Source organism: Catharus ustulatus, chromosome 3 (assembly GCF_009819885.2).
Source record: "Catharus ustulatus isolate bCatUst1 chromosome 3, bCatUst1.pri.v2, whole genome shotgun sequence".
Classification (NCBI taxonomy): domain Eukaryota; kingdom Metazoa; phylum Chordata; class Aves; order Passeriformes; family Turdidae; genus Catharus; species Catharus ustulatus.
Window position 1 is genome coordinate 41314410 of NC_046223.1, and position 22130 is coordinate 41336539.

The 22130-nt window shown below is 41.9% G+C and overlaps 1 protein-coding gene across 1 annotated transcript; it reads right to left on the reverse strand.

Moving 5' to 3' along the window:
• Positions 1 to 7970: 7970 nt before the first annotated feature.
• MPC1 (mitochondrial pyruvate carrier 1) lies at positions 7971 to 18696 on the reverse strand. The gene is made up of 5 exons (XM_033056385.1): positions 18520 to 18696; positions 13575 to 13578; positions 11404 to 11500; positions 9718 to 9850; positions 7971 to 8959 (listed from the first exon to the last, which is right to left on the reverse strand). Exons 1-5 carry the CDS (start codon positions 18588 to 18590, stop codon positions 8941 to 8943), a joined length of 324 nt encoding a protein of 107 aa, XP_032912276.1. The 5' UTR covers positions 18591 to 18696; the 3' UTR covers positions 7971 to 8940.
• Positions 18697 to 22130: the final 3434 nt, after the last annotated feature.

Here is a 22130-nt window from a genome sequence, read left to right on the forward strand (position 1 = left end):
GCGGCGGGGCCGCGCCTGCGCAGTGCCCGGCTCGCCGTGGGCTGGCGCTGCCGCCGCCCCGCCGTGCCCCGGTGCGGCCCTGGCTGCAGGCACCGGGGAGATAGAAGGGCTTCTTCTGCCTGAGATCGCCTTCATGGCCACCCGCGGAGTCGGCCTTGGCACAGCGGCGTGGTTTGCATGAGCGCGGTGAACACAGGAGTAGAGAGCGCAGCACCGCGGGTGCGCAGGCCCCGGTAGAACGTGGGACACGCTGGTGCCGGGTGGCTCCTGCAGGTGGAACTGCCCGAGCATCAGTTTCTGCCCTTGCCTCCGCTCCTATTGCTCGGCCCTGCCGAGCAGAGCCTGCCTCTTCAACTGGTGCACAGGAAGTTCCACTGGGATACGGGGAAGAACTTTACTGTGCGGGTGACCGAGCGCTGGCACAGGTTTTGCCGGGAGGTTGTGCAGTCTCCCTCACTAGATGTGTCCTGGAACCATCTAGGAGTGATCCTGTGCCATGTGCTCTGGGATGACCCTGACAGCAGAGCCCCCAGTGAGGCCTTTAGGACAGAAGCCTCCCCTCCCCACACACACTTAGGAAGGTTCCTATGTGCCTTCTACCTTGGCTTTTAGGGGAAACACTTGGCCACAAATTTCCAAATTTCCAGCCTGACGCCAGGCCATTGGCATCTCAGGAAGCTTTAGGTCAAGGCTAAAATTAATAATGGAAGAAACACTTGCGTGAAAGTAGCCAAACAATAGCAAAATGTCACCTGAGCCAGGTGGCATTGCCAGACCTTGCGAGGACCTGCGCAGGGAGGACAGTGTGTAAGGGAACAACACAACCATGATCCTGCAAGAAGGGGAGGAGAAATGGGAGAAAGAATGGAGAAAAATATGAGGGTGTGCCTGAGTGTGCACAATTTATCTTTCTTAGTAGCCCCCAAAATTGCAACAACATTGTTACAGAAGTATTTTAATTCCAAAGCACTTGTGACAGTTAAATATAAAACTGAGCAAGTTCTTGGTTTTTTTTTTTCCCTCCCAGTTTATAGATAGATATGGATAGATGCAGACAATTTAAATTTGAGTCTAGCCACCTGGTCTGCATGACTCTAAAAAGGAGTGGCTGGCTGTGCATTGGAGTACTGTGGCTTTCTGGTAGTGCAGGGAATACAGGCAGGTAAGGACCTGGCAGAGAGCAAGCTGAAGCTGTTCTGTTTCTGTGTGAACAAGCACACAGAGAAAGCAGAGAAGAGCAGTGCACACTTGGGCAGTGTGGGGTGTCTGGCTTGCATCCTATTGCTGTCCCCTCTTCCCACCTGCAGCTGCGTGGACTATGCAGCCAGCCTGGAACCCGCAGCTGTTTCACTCCTCAGTGAGGCAAAGGGTGGTTTTTGTTTCCTTCTTGAGCAGAAGGTTGTCATAATCACCCCAAATGTATTCTTCCTCATTTCTGTGCTCAACAGAAATTCTTAATTCTCTGTACCCTCATGAAATAGAATGAGATAATCATTCACCTTGCCATGAAAAAGAGGCAGTTTGGAAGGCCTGTGTTGTTCAGTGTTTCTGCACTGATGAACTTTGGCTGATAAGACATCAGGATCAAAAATTTAGTCTGCTTTTCTAAAAAGGTAAAATTCTTTTGCTAACACAAGTCAAAATAGCTAGTACAAAGTAACATTTTGCCTTTAGATCACAAACCTACGACATCTGAAGATATTTTTTGTTTTTATGATGACAGAATTATGGATTTGCAAGCCTCAGTTTTTCTAGTCATAAGGGATGGTGTAGTTTGCATATGTTTCACTTACTGTTGACCTTACTGTTTTGCATGTATCTGTATCTAAATTTGAAGCTAACTAGAAAATCTGCTAAGTAATGTTGTCTTCCTGAAAAATGTGTGAATTCAGCCAACTTGCTGAATTGATGCAGTTGGTGGCGTACTTTCAATGTACAGTCATTTCACGATTATAAGCCGCACCATTTTGACTAAAATTTTGCTCCCAAACTGGAAGTGCAGCTAACATTCAGGAGTGGCTTATATATGAACAAATTTTGGAAATTTCCCAACCAGGAATTCCGAGCCAGCAGCAACCCTGAGCCGAGGTGGAGCCCACCCGGCCCCGGGGCAGCGGCGGTGGCACCGGCCAGGGACACCCCTCTCCCTCTTCCCGGCAGCAGCAGCCAGGGATGCTCCTCTACCTCCTCCTGGCAGCACTGGCCGGGCAAGCCCCTCTCCCTCTTCCTGGTGGCACTGGCTGGGCACGCTGCTCCCCTGCCTCCCGGCGGCACTGGCGAGCAGGGCTGGAGCCGCTCCCTGGCGGCTGCCCTGAGCAGGGCCGAGCCAGTAAACCCCGTGATCCTATGATTCTGTTACTAAATGGCAACTTTGTGAAAGTTGCACGCGGATCCTCACTGTGAACGAAAGTGCGGCTTACAATCCAGTGCGGCTTATTTATGGAGGAAAAATGAAACGTTGCTGACACCCCGGAAATGCAGCTTATAATCGTGAAATTACTGTACATAGAGCACTGTCTGTACCCTTCAGTCTTGTAGCTCTAAGTGTAAGCACTTATTCCACAAAAATAACAGTTCTGTGTTTGCTCTGGTCATATGTAGGGTTCTAATGTCCTGTATCCCTCCCCACCTTTGCATTCTTTATCTTTGGAAATGGGCTATTTCAATGAATACTACTGAAAGATTAAGGTTAGGGGTTGTAAGGAATGTTAAACAAATGGTCTTACTGGGACATGGCAGAAAACACAGTGTAGAGCTGCTCTGAGGACTTGCCTAGTCCACTTGATGAGACCCCACCTCAATCCTGCTGTATGGTGCAAACATCTCACACAAAGCAGCAGCTTCCTAAGGCCTCTGAAAGGAAGGGAGCTTAACAGTGAGGAATTAATGCCCTTTGTATCTTTTGAAAAGATCCTGTGCTCCTGCAAATGCAACTATGAACATCTTCCAACAAGCCTTCATTGCTGACAGTGACAGGTAGTGGTGATCCAAACACAAGGAATAAGGAAGCAAAAGCTGAAAAAGATATCCCCTTTCTTTGCATCAGTTTAGGAAACTCACCTTTTCTAATTTGTCTGCAGATCACAGGCCACATGGTGGCTTCATCCAGCTTCATGGTAATTGTTTGCTTCTGCTGTGATTCAGACCTTTCCAGATCCAGTCATCACTTCTTTAGTGAGACAAAATAACCTCACACTTAGGTCTCTGATGTAGAAGACTGAGGCATACAAAAACCAGCTACAGATGAGCTATTTCCCAGTGTGCTTGGCAGGCGCCTGGTAGTAACCAGGTGTGTGTGTGATTGACAGGAAGATTGTGAGCTATTGCAAAACTTTGGAGGGAAAGGTAATAGCCTTTAGTGACTCACTGTGGCCAAAACAACGCATATGCAAGGAAGTACCAAACAGCTTTGTGAGCTCATCTCTGTCTGGCATCATATACTCAGATCAGGTAGTGCAGGTGCTTGGTCAGCTGAGACATTACTGGATACCCTGCCAGATCTTTTACTAACAGTAGTCCAGCTGAGAGCTGATGCTCACCAAGTGACTTGTGAAACACACTAAGTAACAGGTTTCTGATCACACTGCTTTCTGCTTTGCCCGCAGGTGACCCATAGCAGCAAGTGTGAACAAAAATATCTTGAAATCGTTGCTTTGCATGGCTTCCCCATGAACAAACACAGCAATTTTTTTAGGATTTTAAGTCATCCTAGATGCAAGGAGATGTGGTATATCCAAATCTGTAAAACAGAAACATTTGAGATAATCTTGCCACTCCCTTGGCACTGAAACAAGTTAAAACCTGGAGATCTTTCTGTCCTGAAACTGTGATCTCAGATCCAGTTAGACTGCAGTGACAGGTTAGAGGAGATTAATATCTTGTCCTGTCAGGAGACACCTTTAAGATTTCACACTACTACATTTCCTCTTGAAAGAGGCTACTGGTATAATTTACATCAGTTCATACCACTCTGAAAAGGCACCCCTTTAGTTAATACTTACCTTAGGACAAGAAATACAATATGAAATTATTCCCATCAGCCTATATTCTATTTTTATCCTTTTATTATATATCCTGTTATCCCTATCAGCCTATAAATCAACATCAATTAGAGCAAGTTACAGCAATGGTTCTCCCTGAGCAAGTTATGGATTAAATGCTTTTGAAATTACTAAATACCTTCCAAATTTTAAGTGGCTTACTTTGTACCTTTACATCTTTTCTAGTGCAATGGACCAAATACAGCCAACATGTAAGTGCTGCCATAGCTGACACTGCCTTTTCTTGCACTAAAGGCTGGGTTTGGACCAGTTATCTCCATACAAGTTTCACTTAATGAGAAAGACATGACCCAGATTTCAGACAAAACGAATAAGCGGAAAATTCCTAGCCTTGTTGCCATAGTTACTTGAAACCTGCTGTTAAAGAAGGTGGGAAGAAAGGGAAAAGGATGAAAAGTAGGAAAAGATGAGAGCAATATCATGGTTAAGCTTAGGCCATGTGATAAAGAGAGGCAATGATCTGGAAGGAGCAGGACCCCAGTGATGACACTCAGAGCAGGTTAGCCAGAAAACCAGTATTTCTGCCTTCTGGCTGCTATTGAGCTGATTCCATTGGTTATTTTTAAGTGGTTACCACAGTGACTAAATGCAATGCACTGGTAGGTATTAGATCTGCAAAGGCAGAAAAGGATGGGTGGGGAGAGACAGACTTCTCCACAATTAATTTAATAAAGAAATTGCCTAATATTAAACATCAGACTGCTTTTCTACTTTATAGAGACTGTAAAACTTGCAGCAATGTCTTGCTCAATCACAATAAACTTTTTAGCCTTTGTGTAAGTTGGCAGCAGAAATACTCCAGCTCTATGGAAGCAGAACTGCAGTCATATTGCATCAGGCAGTGAGCACTATTCTTCCCCAAGTGCAGATAGGACCAATGCACCCTGTGAGAGACAGGCTGAAAACCCAAGAGAGCTGGTAACTGTGCTTGTGAATATTACTTGTATTACTGTTTTATATTCTACTGCTAACTTTAATGTCTGTCACATGAGCATGAAGAAACAGACTGTATTCATTAAGGGCTTTGGACTAAGTGATACAAACATATCACTCTAATAGGTTTTTTATTACTTGTCTCTATCTCATCTTTTTATTGCTGCTCTTTTTGACTGCCTTCACATTCTTAGAACTGGTATGCAAAGAAATAACCCATGTCTGCACCCATAGTGGTGTAATGCAGATTCATGTACACTGGAGACACATACTGTTGAAGTAAATGCATTTGGTAGTTTGATGCTCTACGTATTAGTTGGACCATAATACAATTTGTATCAGCATTCATACAAGAACCCAGGGAAAACACTGGAGTAGTTATAAGATTGGTCTGTCCTAGTCTAGGACTGCATTTTCTAAGCACCATCTTGGTCCCAAGGAGAAAACTCTCCCTTTTTTACTGCCTTCCATCTCTAAACTTCCTGAGAGTTTTCCCCCCACACTCAATTCTCTACTGTGCTGTCCTTGCTCAGATGACAGCACTGTGCTTTGTACAGAGAACAAAATGCTATAGAGACCTACATTTTACTTTGAGTGTGTTTTCTCTGAGAGCTGGCAAGCTGTATTGTAGCACTGTGGCCAAGAAATTTTTCTGCTGGTTTTAGAGTACAGAACATTCACTTTATATTGAAGTTTTAGAAGTAAAAAACCTCCAAAACAAAAACAAACTCCCAAAACCCTCAAAACACCCCCACCCCCCAAAGAAACCCACCACTTACATATAGCAGAAGTGGCTAAAATGATTATAAAGCATGAGGCAGTTGAGTGAGGTTGAACAAAATTCACTATCAGTAGATGTTATTACAGTCATTAAAGAAAGCTTGCAAGTAATTCCTTCTCATCCGACCACACAATTATGGTTATTGCTTTCTGTCATGTAATTACCACGCTACCAAATGATTTCCACATTTGAAACATAAATCATCAAGCTTCCACAGCAAGGACACTCAATCTTGCAAAAGCAGAATACGTTGTGAGCTACTTTGATACCATGGTCAGTTATAGTCTTATGTCTTCCCTTTAAAAAGGGGCTCAAGACATCTCCAGCTCAAACTGCAGAGAAGGGGGAAAGATAGACAGACTGAGAGCTTAGCCGGTACTCTCTCCCACTTGAATGCCTAAGGGTTTGCATTCCTTACCAGCAGTGTAGCAGGACTTGCTCCCAAAGGTGAGAAATTCTTTTCTGTCTGAAGACATCAAAGACAGCAGCTGTTGCTATAGCAGTAACCGCTGCAGCTGGAGAGGAAAGGCCACATGGTTCCCAGTCCTACTGTGGTGGAACAGAAGCAGAACACACCGGGCAGGGCCTGGGAGCAGAGCAGCACAGTTTTCTAGTGACAGAACATATCCTAGACATGAAAGTTGTTATTAACCAAGCTGTGAAATTAAAACCAAGTCGGTATTTCAGAATAATGGCAAGTACAGACAAGCCCTATAATCTTATAGCTCAAATGCAAATACTGAGCTCTAACTCATAATTAATCAGTGAAACTCACACAGCCCCATTCTTTCATCCAGTGCTACCTGAGGGCAATATGAAAAGAACAAAAGGGAGCCATTATTCAAACTCAAGAATATACCATCTCCAGTCCTCTTTAAGCAATTATTCCCCTTTTTGGATTATCCCAGGCAGCCCCATCCTAAAAAGGCCATATGCCACTGTGTTTTGTGCCACAGGAGTAGGGTGCAGACTAATCATACAATTGTTTACTGCAATTATTCCTTCCAATATTCAAGTAATCCTCTTACTCCCAGCATCGTTAAACAAAGAAATTGTATGTAAATAGCTTGATAAATAATGCTTTGATTGATACAGGCCACAAGCCACTTGGTGGCACCCTGCGCATATAAAACTATTTATTCACTAGGCCGACTGACAGGGACTGGAAATCTAGGCCAGACTGGACTTCCCTTCCCAAACAAGGCCCAGTCCCTTGACATCCCCTTCCCCTTTTTTAAGTCTGTATGGGTGGCAGGAAGCATCCCTGGTTTAACATCTAATCAAAGCAAGGTAAAGCCTGCTTTCTCCCTGCAATTCACTCTTGCTCTAGTCCTATATGAAAGGGTTTGACCCTTGTCACAGTGAATGGATAAGGGGAAAAAAGAAGGAGACAGGTAGAAAGAAATGAAAGTATGGTGCAGCTACCAGGAAAATGCAAATGGTATTCTCTGGGTAGGGAAGCAAAGACAATCGGGAACTAATGAACAGTAATCAAAGCAGGTGAGAGTAGAGTACAGCCTGTACTCCAAGCTTCACACAACAGCAGTGTAACACATTTCACACCTATGAAATTCAAACTTAGTTGTAGATTATTTTTCTCTACAGAAGTAATATAACAAACTATGAGGTGCCAATATAATCAGGTGTCCTTATCTGCTTGTCTCTTGCTACTCATTTGTACAGAAGTCTAACAGTGCTTCTGTTCCAGGGGACAGGGAGAGAGGGGGCGACTACTTTTGTGACAAGACAGCAGTACTGAAGGGGCAGTTTTATGCAGTAACTTTTCTAAAGCAAGAAGCAGCAGTCAGTATGAGCTTTAGGTCATGTCTGCTGGGTGGCTATTAGCCTCTTTCTTGTATGTCCATCAAAAAATGTTGCCATCACAACACAATTAAAAAATTATCAATTAAGACTTGCTCCAATTGCTAGAAGACAGTATGTAATACTGACTGACATAATGGGAGCTCTGAATTCAGCCCTGCCTATCACAGCAGGACTAGTCAATCTAGGTACCCACACACTCTTTGCTGGGGAAAGAAGTTTTAGGCATTAGAATCTAGGGGACACTTACCTGAATCCAGTACATACCATTTACTTTTTCAGCCAGTTTTTGCTTCATGCTGTTACAGTAATAAAGTGACACTCCATAATAAAATTTCACTTTTTGTCTGTTATCATAGTATGAAAAACAAAACTTTTCCAAGTGTTCAAGAATTTTATTGCCATTTGGAACATGTTTATTGTTCAAAAACACTGCACTGAAAAAAACCTGCAACATACATTCTCACATTCTTTGTCAATTTTATCTTTACAGCAATGTAATTTTCAGGCAGATCATGCAGGAAAACCACTCTCACAATGAAGTCAAAAACTGCTGAAAGAGACACTGTGTCTTTCAGATCTTAAACTCCAAACAAGTTTAGTTTTTGCCTGTATAAGAATTACATACATCTAGAGTAACTCAAACAGTAGGAAAAAATAAAATCCACTTAAAACTTTTTAATGAACAGTATCAGGCTTTATTGCCTTCCTTCATTCAGTGCTATGCTTTTGTTTTTCCAAGCCTTCTTTAAATAGTGTGCGACAAAGATGGATGTTAATAAATTCTCTTTACTGAGAAAAGGCATGCAGTGAGGGAAGAGGGGTGGCTGCTCACTTCCAGGCTGCCTATCTACACATTTGTTCCTGCAGATCAGCAAGCCACTGCTTAAGTTAAAAAAAAAATAGAATAGGAATGAATGCACTCAAGTTGAATGGCTTTTAAGAATATGTTAATACATAAACAATGATACCACCTGTTTACTGACCTCCGTTCGTGTTGATTATAAGTTTTGTCAAACCATCATGGGCCACTTTTGCAGAATGTTAGATAAAGTTTGTTTTCAAATACTGTGTTATTTGAGTGGCTAACTTTTTAAATAAAAAGGTAGTTATTAAATGTCAGTAAGGCAGCAAGACTTAAAATGTAATGGTTTACATTGCTGAATAGTATTTTTTAAAAGGCAAGATATAAAAATTATTAGAAGAATTCTTGGTGGGATCATATTCATAATGTGTGTTTCTGTTTAATCCCCACTGTAATTGTCACAGCAACTGTAGATGGCATGTCTTCCTTGGCTGTCATTCAGGATGAATACATTCCATGGCTTATTTCAAGTAATATATTTAGTTCTTTTTCTCAAGCCTGCCAAAAGAAAAATAGCTTTTGTAAGAGTGAATATTGAAATATAATTGCTATTAAAAAACCTCTGAACTTACAGTAGAACTTTATGAATGAAGGACATTGGTCAGTAATTTACACAGAGACAAGTCCACTTGCAGTTTTGCACAGTCTCATTTTTTAATTTATAGTTCAGTAGGTCTCATCCTCTATTGCTCCACAGTAATTTCTTGGGGCAGAAGAGAGAAAAGCCATAATCCTGACTCACCAGGATTGCTTGGGGCAGTGTCTACACTGCTTGCCACACAATCAGGGTGTGAGACTGATGGCAGTCTGTTCCCCAGGCACACTCAGTTGGCTCTACATCATGTATGGAACTGTCAGCCCTGACAGGTTTTGTGTAACTTCTCTTTCAGACATACAACTCCTTCACAGTTTTATGGATGTTTCCATCTCAGGAATTAATTATCAAGATGGACACATGCAGACAAACCAAAACACTGCACAAAACACCCCCAAAATAGTCAGCAGCTGCTGAAGGCCCTGTCTACACTCTCTCATGACCATAAGGGCTTTCTGCCTTTTCTATGTACAGACCTCAAAAGGTTCAAACTAGAAAGTTCTGCCCACTGACAACAAGCTTGTTAAAAAGGTTTGCAAAATGCAATAAAGTTAAACAAGTTCGGAACCCATGCAAAGACTTGCACTACAGTCAAAAATCATTAACAGAGTATTCCAAGAGCCATCAGTTTATGGTTTCCCCATTTAAAAATGTAACTTGCCTGTATTTGATCAGTCGTCCTCCTTGAATAAGTTGTGCAATTTCATTTGTGAAGTGGCATGCAAAAAGAAGCCAGTTTCTTGGCTGCACTTTGTAGGCAAATCTCATGAAAGTCAAGGAGTAACAACACAGTGCTGTAAAAGAGGATAGATCTTGTTAAGAGACTGTAAATATCTGCATTTTGTTGAATCATAATTTTCCTACTAGTAAAATGTAATGACAGTTAGAAGACTTGTTGCTGCTTATGGGTTTTCCAACATCCCTACAAACACGTCCACTTTGAGGCTCCAACGCAAGAAAACACAAAACAGTGCTTTATTTCTGCTACATAAGAAAATCTACATGGCTGCAGCTTTCCATAAAAATTCATTTTACTCATACACTATCCTGTGATGCAACTGAAGTCTTTTTAGTTTATATATAATTATCTCAGCCTAATCACTTAAATATACTTCTTTCTGGGAACATTTCAAAATAGACTTTGAGATCAGGACCTTTCAATGTCCAGGAAATCATGAACATTCAGAAACATGAAGCTTTGTTACCTGCTTTCTAGAAAGAAGATAAACAATTTCAATTTACTCTCATACCATAATTAAATTTAAATACAGGAAATGACAACCCAAGAATTCTCTAGTTTTGTAAAGTTCTGACAGGCTTAAAGAAAAAAAAAATTGGTAAATTATTTGTTCAAGGAAAATAGCCTTTAAAAAAGTACAAATATTCTTTTTTTCATCTCCCCACCAAACTATATATACACCTGCAAAAATTTAAAAAGGTGTCTCAACATTGCTAAGCTGGGTAGCTTCCACCAAAACACTATTTTCAGAACAGTTTTGCTGTACAGGAGACTATTTAAACTAGTCTTCTGTCTCAAGGAAGCTGACTAAGGGACTGAATTACTCTAAGCACAGCCTAATGATAATGAAATTATAAAATTTCTTAAGCCAAAGGTATTTTGCTTGTAGGAAGAATTACTTAGAATTAAGTGAATTAAGGAAGAGACATAATCCCAAAATTAAGCTAATAAATTAAAACTGGAAGATTTCTAATCCTAGAAAAGAATTTGAACACAGAGACAGACATCCAGGCAAAAAACTATATGTGTTCCAAGGAGAAGTGGAAAAATATTGTTTATGCATTTAAAAAAGAATTTCTCATTTAAAAATAATTTCTCATTAAGAATCACAACAGTCTCTCATAGACAACTGCTTTGCAAGGAGTTCAAGTCTTCTTTGCTGCTTCTCACACTCTACTTACCAAGCATTACCATTTCATCACTTTGTCAGTGTTGATAAATATTTAAATCACACACTAACCACAAAGGATCATTGTTCTTCATACAAAGAATAAAACTGAGTAAAGAGATACATTTTGAACAAGTGTGTGCAACAGTATAAGATAACAAGAGTTATACTTCAGGAGATAGTCTGGTCTTGTAAACTGCTAATGCTCAAGAGCTGCCTCACTCTCCCTCCCAAATTAGTGGAAAGCTTTCCAAAAAAAGAGCCCTTCAGTTTTTCAGTACCTCAATTTGAATGGCCTCTGAAGTTATATAACAAGATATTTGATATATACATCTGCTTTGATCACAGGTTTGCAGACAACTAATAATATATCACTGCTTAAAAAGACAAACTCTGTTCTGGAGTCAGTTTCCTAGCAATAAGTTTGTATCAGGTCTTACCAAATGTCATTCGGCCACTAATAATTTCTGGTGATTTCTTCATGTCATTAATAGCAGCGACAGGAAGACCCCAGTTGGCAACTGGCCCCCAAAAGTGCTGTGAAAGGGAAAACAAAAATAAAGTTAAACAGAAACAAAAATCTCTTGCAGTACTCTTACAGTTTTTTCTTAGCCACTCAAAACTAGCAGGCAGGGTTATATGGGTAAAACTCCAAAAAAAGACAGACAATTTTTAATGGAAGAGAAAAACTAAATCTTTCTTTTAGTGGGATCTACTCTTCAGAAGGAAACGTAAAGAAACCTACTCTGGATCTTCTTTCAGATCAGAGAGGAATATCTAAAGCCATTGAAATATAATGTTTTGTGTAACTACAGCTCAGCAGTCATTAAGCTTTAATTGGCATTGTCAGATACTTCAGATTTATAGCTCACATCTGTGCAGAGAATTAGCATTTCCCTCTTTCAAATAAGACTCCTCAAAATTGTAATGAGAAAGTAAGGACTTGAAGTGAAGCTGTTTTCATTTTATGCCGAGGATGAAGAAAAGCTCAGCAAGCATCTTTGAAAGAGCAGGGCCAGCAAGCAAAGCAAACGGTTACCCTGAGCTTCATCTGCAATTGCTGAAACGATTTGGTGATTACTTAAAACTCTGATTCAACAAACGTCAGAGGAGAGCAGTTAGCAACAGGTGTGTACACAGAAAAAACAGACAAAAAGTGGAAAGGATCTAATCAGAAAAACTGACAAGCTTATTTTGATAGGCATTATGTAAAAGACTCTAAACTGAGAAAAATAGTGTCGTAAGTTCAATTTCCACTACTGTTATGAGCAGCAAGGCTTCACCATTCTTCTGGCACTTTCTGTAACTGTAACAGGTTTAATGATTTGGAATTCTCAGGGGGTATTTAAATTTCTTGCAATTTTAATTCTAAGATACTCATGCCAGTCTTCTTTGTAACACTACAGTCAGACTAAAAACCACACTTGCTTCCTGCAGTTGCAATAGGAAAAACTTAAATAGAAAAAAGTGAGTTTAAGTTACACACAGTTTTGATTCAACTTCTGTGCAATATGCAAAACACAGTATTTCTGCAAATTCAGATTTGTAATAGTATTCTGAAGAACAGAATAAAAGCATTTGTTTGCTATATTCCTAGTGATAGGAAAATTGACATCTGTAATGGTTAAAGCCTCCCATGCTCATCAGATGTAACATGGCACAACTGAAGAGAGTTGCATGACTACAGGGTATTTACACTGTACCACACCAAAGCAAACTTCAAGTGGAGAGACACTACCTGTACTTGGTGATGGTTTTATAGTCATTTCATGGGTCTCATTTCAACAACTGTAGTTTAGGAAAAATAAGCTTTTTTTAAAAAATCTATGAAATATTTATAGCTTTTAAGCATCTGAGTGACAGCTTCTGTTTTGAAAAGTAAATTAAATCAACTTGGTATTTTTGCTTAATCAGTTGACATTAGAACACAACCAGATAATACACCATAGATTATGGACCACTCAAATCCAGGCTGTGCAAGCTGAAGACTCATCAGTAAACAAAAGTACTGCAGCAGTAGCTTTTCTCTGCTGACAAGGAGTTTTATTTGGAACCTTGAGATGGTGATGCCTTGGGTTTTAAGTGCCTCCAGGCAGGCAGCCCTTTGAAGTATCACAAGAATTAAAGTACACCTATAAGTTCATCTTTTGTCTAGGCAGAAGAGCAAATCTTCCATAACATTATGATTCACAGTACAACAGGCATAAAATTCCCACTTCCACTTCAAGGGGCAAACTGAAAGGGTCCAGGACAGAAGAGTGTAGTGCCAGTTATTTTGTACATTTATTGTCTGGCCTGAAGGCTATTAGAGATAAGCCAGGTAGTTTGGTTATGTATCATTGTTACGTAGAATAACGTGTTTCAAACTGCTCTCATCTCCTTAGCAAAGGAGTACGGAAAAAAACAAAGCCCCTTTAAGAATTCTGCAGGAGCTAACACTAGGACACCTTAACCTTAGACTTGCAATTAAATATTCCAAGTGGATCCCTCCTGGAGGTTTGCAGTATGCCTTTCAGGTGCAGACAAAGTCATAACAGTACTAAGGGAAAAAGACAGCAAGTTACTGAAGTTAGGAAGAACAAGAAACCAGAAATCCCCTCCCTTTTCTTACCGTACTGTTCAAGTGCACCATCATTGTTTCCCATTCAAAAAGCATATGAAAGAAAGAAGAAAAAAAAGCACATTAGTTTCTTTCATAATCTACACAGACAAAAGCACACCACAAATAGAAAATAGGTAGAAGTCAGGAAGCTGTCACGGCCTTAACTCCAAATAATGTATTAGTGTTAAAAAAAATCCCATCTCCCACAAGAGGTGTGACAAGTCTCTCACTGTGACAAGTGTTTGCTGCTCTTTTTCCCAGCTACATAAAATTCCATTACTATCAGTGGAAGATATTCAACCCTTTAAAGCAACCAAGATCCCACCCCAATTAGTTTAGAGGACGTGAAAAGACATCAGGCTTTGTCATGACAAAGCTAAACAGCTAAAATTCTTCAGTGAAGCTTTGAAGTCGCTTGGAATTCTCTGTGTACCTCTGTAAGTAGGTCAAACCAAAGATTGCCAGATACCTTCCTGTTACTAAATTTGGGCCAAGTGTAGCTGTGCCAAACATGAGCTATAATACATTCTCAGTGATACCTGCAATTGCACTTCAGTCATATATGGGGTTCATTTCAGTGATCATCTAGGAATCAGTTTATGTAACAATGATCTATGCACAAAAGATAGACTACACCATACAAAAGCTTCATAACAAACAATCTTAAATGTAACAAAAGCTTACTAACTTTCAAACACCTTTCTAACAAAGACACTGATAAGACTTTTAGTTCTGAATTACAACTTACAAGAAGGCATTTCTTATGAGAAATAGGTAGGCTGATAGAAAGCCTAGAACTGCTCCAAGTTGCAGAACACTTTTCTCTCACACTGATTTCCATGTTCATAGATCACCACTTTATAAATAGCTATGTAAGGGAACAGTCAGGTCTACTTAGGAAATCACATAGGATGTGTGTTTCAGTGAGTCTTCGCTACAAGCTGGTTCAAGGTGCTTAGTTTGGATGCCCTTGACTATTCTAACCGCTTGTTTTTTGTTTTCTCTTTAACTGATCTGCAGCAACAGTTGACAGGTTCACAAGATAAATGTAAATTTAAATTTTTTTATAAAACCTTAACAAGTTCAAATGTGTCTTCTGGCACCACATTTCTGTGCCAACTGAAGTCTGCCTTAATTTTTAAAGTGTAAGTTGTTTCTAGAGAAGTGAAAGCTTAAAATAGAATCAAACTGATAATACTTTAACAGAGTAGGCAGCTCTGGCTAAGGTCTTACAAGGTTGTCCTTAGAAACACGTGGGAGTGGAACACTTATAGTAATGGGCAAACCAAGGGCACGTAGACTCTTCCAGGAAACAGGCATCCAGCCCCAAAGCTCTGCAGCCAAGAGAGTTGCAACAAATGCACCATATCCAACAGTGAGGACACCGCATCATGTGCACTCATGTATTTCTGAAGGGACTCCATTCCAAATTAGTAGTTTCCAAGAACTTCAAGAACCAAATTCAGCCCCTTGACCAAGAAAACGTTGTACTAATGTTTTCAGAACTATGAAAAACTGTTGGATTTACTCACTCAGTTTCCAAGTGTCAATTTTCTGTATAAATGTCTTGACGTGACAAGGGATGTTCAATACCTTGCATCAGTACTAAGTTCCTTCCAAAAAGGCTATAGTACAAAAGATTTCATTATCTAAAATTTCTGCGGGTTTTCCTCATTCTGTCAATAAGAATATTAATAGGCCATTCTGCAAATATAGGTGAACTGTCACTATGTGTTTTCCCTGTACTGCCATCCCCTAACTGGAAAGGGCACTACCCCTTCTGCAAAACAGCAGATATTTCAGTTCTCAGAGCACACAAGACAAGCAGGTGCTCTGTCCTACAGTATCTAGCACACATCACTAGAGGACTTTTTATTTTTAAGTTCTTATGTCCTCATGTTTAAAGATTTATTAAAGAGAACTGAAGATCAGCTAATTTTAGTTCTATTGCCAATGCTAACTCCTCTGAAGTTTGTTTAAATTGAAAGAAAGTTCTCAGACAGCTCACATCAGTTTAAGTGCTTAGGCTTTCCAGGGAATTAACTATCTCTATTTCAAAGCCCTCTATATTAACAGCGTCCCTACATTTGCATTAGTGCCAAGGCATCAGGAAGAGACATTTCAGAAGTGCCCCAGCATACTGCAATGTCCATGCTTAGTTTTCTGTTACCAGGAGATTTTTCCATTCCTTGGAATTCATTATGTGACCAAAAAAAAAAAAGACAGCTTGTCTAGAATGATGTCTTCCCTCTTGAAAGAGGAGGGAAGCTGTTTTATTAGATGTTTTTCAGAAGATATTTTAAATCAATAGGATAGGAAGTAAGAGGATGCAGTTGCCTGCTCTTTGTGGCTTAGATAATACAACTAAAGTGACAGCTGCCGGTTTTAGAATCTTGAGAAAAAAAATGCAACTTCAGTTTCACAATACATAGAGCTACCAGGCTTTAATATGCTAATCAGCTAGTTCTAACATTGCTGCTGCATTTTACAAGAAGCAGGAAAAGTCTACCTACAGCTTATGTTCTTACTATGCTCATTTCGAAGCATTAAGAAACAGTTAGGGTAAATTTGTATTTATATGATTTACAGTCATTCAGATCCCTATTAATCACCAGTAGAGAAAAGCCAGATGTGAAACTGACAGAACAATTAATTTTTAATTACAGTTTTAAAAGCAATTTCTCCCATTTCCTTGTGCAAGATCCAAAAGCTAACCCATGACATAATGCAATTCTAATGCCAGATATATCCACCTGAACAAAACAGCACGGAATCATTATGCTTGCTTTCATGTTTGCTGAAACCAACTTATTCCAATAGATGTCTAAGTTTTGGTTGCTCCAAGATGTAATAATGGAGCACTTAATCCACCACTTTGGGTAACTTCAGTTATTCTATTGAGGGTCAAGTAATCTAAAGCCTAACACAGGTATCCCAAGCAATACCTTAACTCAAATTCTGACAAACAAGTTTCACGTTTATAAAGCCTTGATTCCTTGCAGTGATTAGATGGTAAGTTTTAGAACAGGCACCACAGTCTCAGAGCTTTAGGGACACTTATGCTCCGTGAGCAAAGAAAGGACTTTTTCTGGGTAGAGTGCTGTAGTCTGGGGAAGAAATCACCTTCACGAAGAAATGCAAAGAGATAACTCTCGATTTCTTCTATGCAGAAGACAGACAAGTTATTTAAATTTTAAACTCAACCGAAAGCCAATAACTTAGACACTTATCTGCTAGTGAGCAAGAAACAATGCTGAAAGGCCAGAGCAGATGGAGCAACTGACTTAAGCTCTTCATGACACACCCAATAACAGGAGTACAAATTAAGCAGGTATCTTCGTATATGGCAAGGAAAAGCACATTCCGGCCACAATGGGAGAATGCTGTGGAATGCTTGTTTTACTGCAATACAGTCACATATACAGCTTGTTTGAAGAGAAGATGAAATACACCTGAAAGTTTTGGTTTTTTTAAAAACCTTGGTCTTAAGTGAGGACAGAGATATTTCCAGTAACTGATGGCATTAGGAAGCAGATGTTATCTCATTAGGATGTTTGTTTTTCTAAGTATGAAGCAGATTACTGGTTTAATAGCCATTTACATGCTTCATATTAATCCTTCACAATTCACTAAATCTTAGCACTAATAGGTATCTATCAAGCCTACATGGTATCCTCAAGACTTTCAAAAGGAAACATAAAAGCCTCCTCTGGACTTTTTTGTTTTGCTTCAAGGTTGCTCTCTTCCTTCTCATATTTTTGTCCCAGTTTCTCTGGATTTTGATTTTGTGAATACAAAACAAATTGGGCAAACTCTCCAGTGCCTCACCATCCTCAAAGTAAAGCATTTCTTCCTAATATCTAATCTAAGTCTATCCTCCTGAAGTTTAAGGCTTTACTGAGCTTTTATATTATTTATGATCCCTTGTCCATGCAGTCCTACACCATCTCCTGATACTTTAACCAGGACTACGTTTCTCAGATAAACAGATGCCCTCCTACATACTTGCTTAACATCAAACACCAGTTGCGATAGATGCAGGTAAAACAGTAAGCAACAGCTACAGTGAAAGGTTGCTCAACCACCTTTATTAGAAGAGACCATTTTTATTTGTTTAGTTTGTCAAACAGACTGTCAACCAGAGAAACTTCAGCCTGCCTACCCGAGAGTGTTCCTGCAGAGTAGTTCAGCAAGATTTAAGTATGCCAAAATTATTCTTTAAGGCAGTCTTGTAGTTTTAGTCCAGAATACCATATCCCTTGCCGCAGCACGAAAACAAAGCTTGGCACAAGCACTGAGCTCCTGGGACTTGACTTAAGCCTCACTCCCACGACAGCGGGGCTCAAACAAGCCTCTGGAAAGAGACACCTACTTACACGTACTCAGAGATTCAAATAACCGATCTTCAGACTACACCCCTGACCAAGCTCCCTTCAGCCCACGGCAGAGCAAAGCCCGTTCTGCCCTTGCGGCAGGCAGCGGTCAGGCTGTCCTGGCCCCCGGCTGCCGTGCCCGCTGCCACCCCCGTGCCGCAGCGAGCCCCTGCCCGCGGCGGGGCGGCACCGGCGGCTGTCACGGCCGGGCCGGGAAGGTCACCGAGGGGCGCAGCTGCCGCGGCAGCTTCAGAGCGCACCGCGTCACTTCAAGGTCAAGGCCGGTTTGCCCGGGTCGGGGCGGGACAGTGACAGCCCCGACCGCCCCCGCGGGCCGAGGTGACGACGGGCGAGACAAAGGGAGCGACGGGACCACCACGCCTCCGGGCCGGCTCCTCGCCGCCTTCTCCCCTCGCCCAGCCGCCGGCGAGAGCGAGTTCGCCAGGGGTCAACCGGTGCCAACCGTCCGACCCCGTCCCGGGCGCCCCGAGGCTGCGGGGGGCGGAGCCGTTCGGGAACCGGACACGGGTCCCTGCCGCCCGCCCGGGGCGGTGGGCTCCGCGATGACGCGCCGCGCTCACCTCATCAGATAGTCTCTAAACTCCTTGCTGCGCACATAGTCTATGGCCTTGCGGCCCAGCGCCGCCGCCATGGCGTCTCGGCGGCAGTGGGGTAGGGAGCGCCCGCCTGACCCTGCCGCCTCACGCCGCGACGCCGCCGCCGGTGACAAGTGCCCCGCGCGCCGCCCGCCAACCGCTTTACGGCAGCGCGCGCGCCCCCCCGCCCCGTCCCCGCGGCGCTCTCGCCGCCCATTGGCTGCGGCGGCCCCGCCCCCCGCGCGCGCCGGCCCCGGGAGACGGTCACGGGCAGGGGGATAGGCAGGGGGCCGTAAAGCAACGCGGCGGGAGGAGGGGGGCAGAGCGTCGCAAAGCGCGCCGAGGAGGGGTCGCCGTGGGCTGAGCCGCCGGCATTCCTGCGCAGCACGCGGGGCAGCGTCGCGCGGCGGCTCCGCGGGCCGCGATTGGCTGCGGGGCCGCGGCAGGTGGCTCGCCATTGGCGCGCGCCGCCCCGCTTGGGGCGGGTGGCCCCGCCCCCGGTGGCGCGAGCGCGGCGTGAGGGGGAATGGGGGACGGGAGGGGCAGAGCTCGGGGACGGACGGAGCTGGGAGGATGTGGAGTTTTCCTGTCTGGAAACATTCCAAACCCACCGGGACGTGTCCCTGTGTCACCTGCTCTAGGTGATCCTGCCTTGGCAGGGGAGCTGGACTAAACGATCTCCAGAGGTCCTTTCCAGCCCCAGCTGTCGTGTGATTCTGTGATAAGCACTTCAGTAATTTTAGTTGGGGTGATCTAAGATCCCATATCTCAGCAGCACTTTCTATTTCATACCCGAGCAGAGGTTACTTACGTAGAAGGGAAGATAAACTCTAACCTTGCGAATGCTATCTCTAGAAAATTTGGGCCGTACAAACAAGTTCTTATGTCTTTGCTCAGTGCACTAGAGATAGTGAAAATGGATGTTTATCTCCTGTGCTTTCCAAAGACTTGCAGCCCCAGTTTTTAAGGTCCGGAGCTGTGTGTGTGCCTGGGGCATAGCTACGCTCTGCAAGAAACCCTGGACACCATGGCTAGTTTGTTTCCTTCTGTTTCCCTCTTCCCTGCAGGATCTCAGGTTAAAAACCAAACCAAACCAAAACACACACACACAAAAAAAAAATCCCCAAAAAACAAAAATCCCCCTAAAAAAGCCACAAAACCCCACAAAACACACACACCAAACCCAAAATGCTCAAAAACTGTACAAAAAAGTCCCAACAAAAAGCTTCTCTTCACTCATTGCTTGCTTAGAGAGCAGCAGGTTTGAGGAAAAGCATTGGGTAACCTCTCCTTTTTCTATATATATTCAGCATATAATGTGTCAACCCACAACAACGCCCCGCTTTGCTGTGTGAGTGGAAGAATTTTAATTCCCTTGGCATATTGCATTATGAAAAGCCAAAATGTAGCCCAGCATATTTCTGTGGACTACTCAGAATCCTATTTAAAAGCAGCAATGTGAATCTGAACGAGATCTCAAGGAATTATTTATTCCAGTTGATTTGACATGCACTGACACAAGGAAGGTCTATGGAAATCAGTCCTGTATGTTGAAACAATATCCTCATGTGACAGGATTCCACATATCCTAGATGGCCAGGCTCAGTCATTAATATTACAGCTACAGTTATAGAGCTAATTTTTAGCCTTACATAATAAGGCTAAAAATGTAGTCTTATTCTCCTTTACTGAAAATGTGTAATTTTCTTTTTCTTAACTCCATGTAGGGAGCAAAACAATAATCTGTCTGCATTGGGAGGTGTTGTTCTTCAGGCTTTCTTCCTGGAGCAAACAAGTTCTTTTAGCCTTTTCCCACAGGCTGTGCCTATTACATTTTTTTAACCTTTTGCCTACTCCATTTGTGTTTAGCTTTCTTAAGGCATAGCCAAGGGTCATCATGTCTCAATCAAAGCCTTGCCAGCAGTGCAGTACTCTTCTCCAGTTTTGAGGGTATCTCACTTTTTTTTTTGTTTTCAGAATAGTTAGTGGAAAAATCATTAACCTGAAAAATGGCCAGAAGAAAGCAGTCCCACATGACAGGCTCTACCAGTTACACAACTAAACCAGCTAGCAAGGATTTGAAGTTTGCTTTTGTTCTGTAGGTGTTTATAGTGCTTTTATTTGCATATGGTTTTTAGGCTTTTTTCAAAGGATATAAAAAACCATACAAAAGATCCCCTTAATGTACCCATAGCTTTTCTTTTACTCCTTTTTGCCTGATCAGTAGAGAAATTAGATTGGATTTGGCATGAGTTGCTCTTGAGAAGTCCGTGTCAGGTGTACTTTTGAGTGTGTTGTTCCCTGAGTGAACATTAACTGGTAGTCTAATAAATTATTGAAGCAGGTTTTTCTTTATGGTGTTTTTTGTTTTGCTTTATTTTGATTTTTAATGTCAGAATTAGGCCATTTGACTTAGAATTTGCTGATTTTTTGTGAACCCCTTCTCTTCAGACATGTGCTGTTCTCCAGTGCAGGACTGCCCTGTCCATCCATGACCCGGAGGAAAATCATTGATGATCTCAAATCGATCATTTCAAATTGCTGCTGTGAGGGCCTGTGTATTTCAGAGCAAGTTTCATTAAGTTTTGCCAGACATTTTTTTTCTGAAATATATTCCACCTGTTTTTTTCCTAGTCTAAACTATACTTCTTTCTATCTTATTCATGCTAAATTCATATGTATTTTCGGTTATTATTACCACACTTCTGCTTTTATCTGTCATGGACTCTTTCTACATTATTTAAGACTGCAACTTCCTTTGTCTCATTTTATATTCTAATGCTTTTATCAAACTCCTTTAATTGTCTTTTATGTCCCGTGATAGTTGAAACTGATTTCATAACTCAACCTTTCTGATTCTGTTATCTGCAAGCTGACACCATTTCTTTATTTTCTTCTACTCATATGTACTTTTGGCTATTTACTTGTTCCCTTTTAATTTTTAGGTCATTATGTGCTTATGAATAAGACAAGCCATGTATATCAAAGGATGGCTCCTGTGTTTCTTCTAATCAGAACAAGTAATTGTAGCTGGTTTGGTTTTCAAACAGACAGGTTCCCTGCAATCTTTTATCCCTTAGATTATCTTCACAAATACCCTGCCTGCCATTTCCTGGAATTTCTTCCTGACATTCTCATTGCTTTCTTTGTTTCTTGCTAGCGTTGTACTTGTGATCTTTGGAAGAAGATACTTCTGAAGTTTCTTTGGCTGTCCAGTTATTCTCCTTATTTTCCCTCAGCCTTTGGCCGGGTCACTACATTTTTAATTCACTTACTGATTTCTGTTACTGTTGGTCATTAAGCTAAAACTTTTCCTCGCTGGATTTAAAAGCTGGTGTGCCTGAGTTCCCTTATGGGTTTTCAGCTGATGGACTCCATGGCTGTGCAGCAGTTACTCTGCATGGGATACTCTAACAGCAGAGCTTTCTGTAGATAGCAGTTCTGCAGCTCCTCATCCCTTGCTCACAGCATGTCTGTGCTCTCCTGCGGCTGGGGGGATGAGGAGAGCATTCCCGGCTCCTCCATTGTTGGCTCCACAAGTCTTCAGTGCTAGTGCACCCAGGGCTGGTGTTTTTGCCCATAAGGACACATACAGT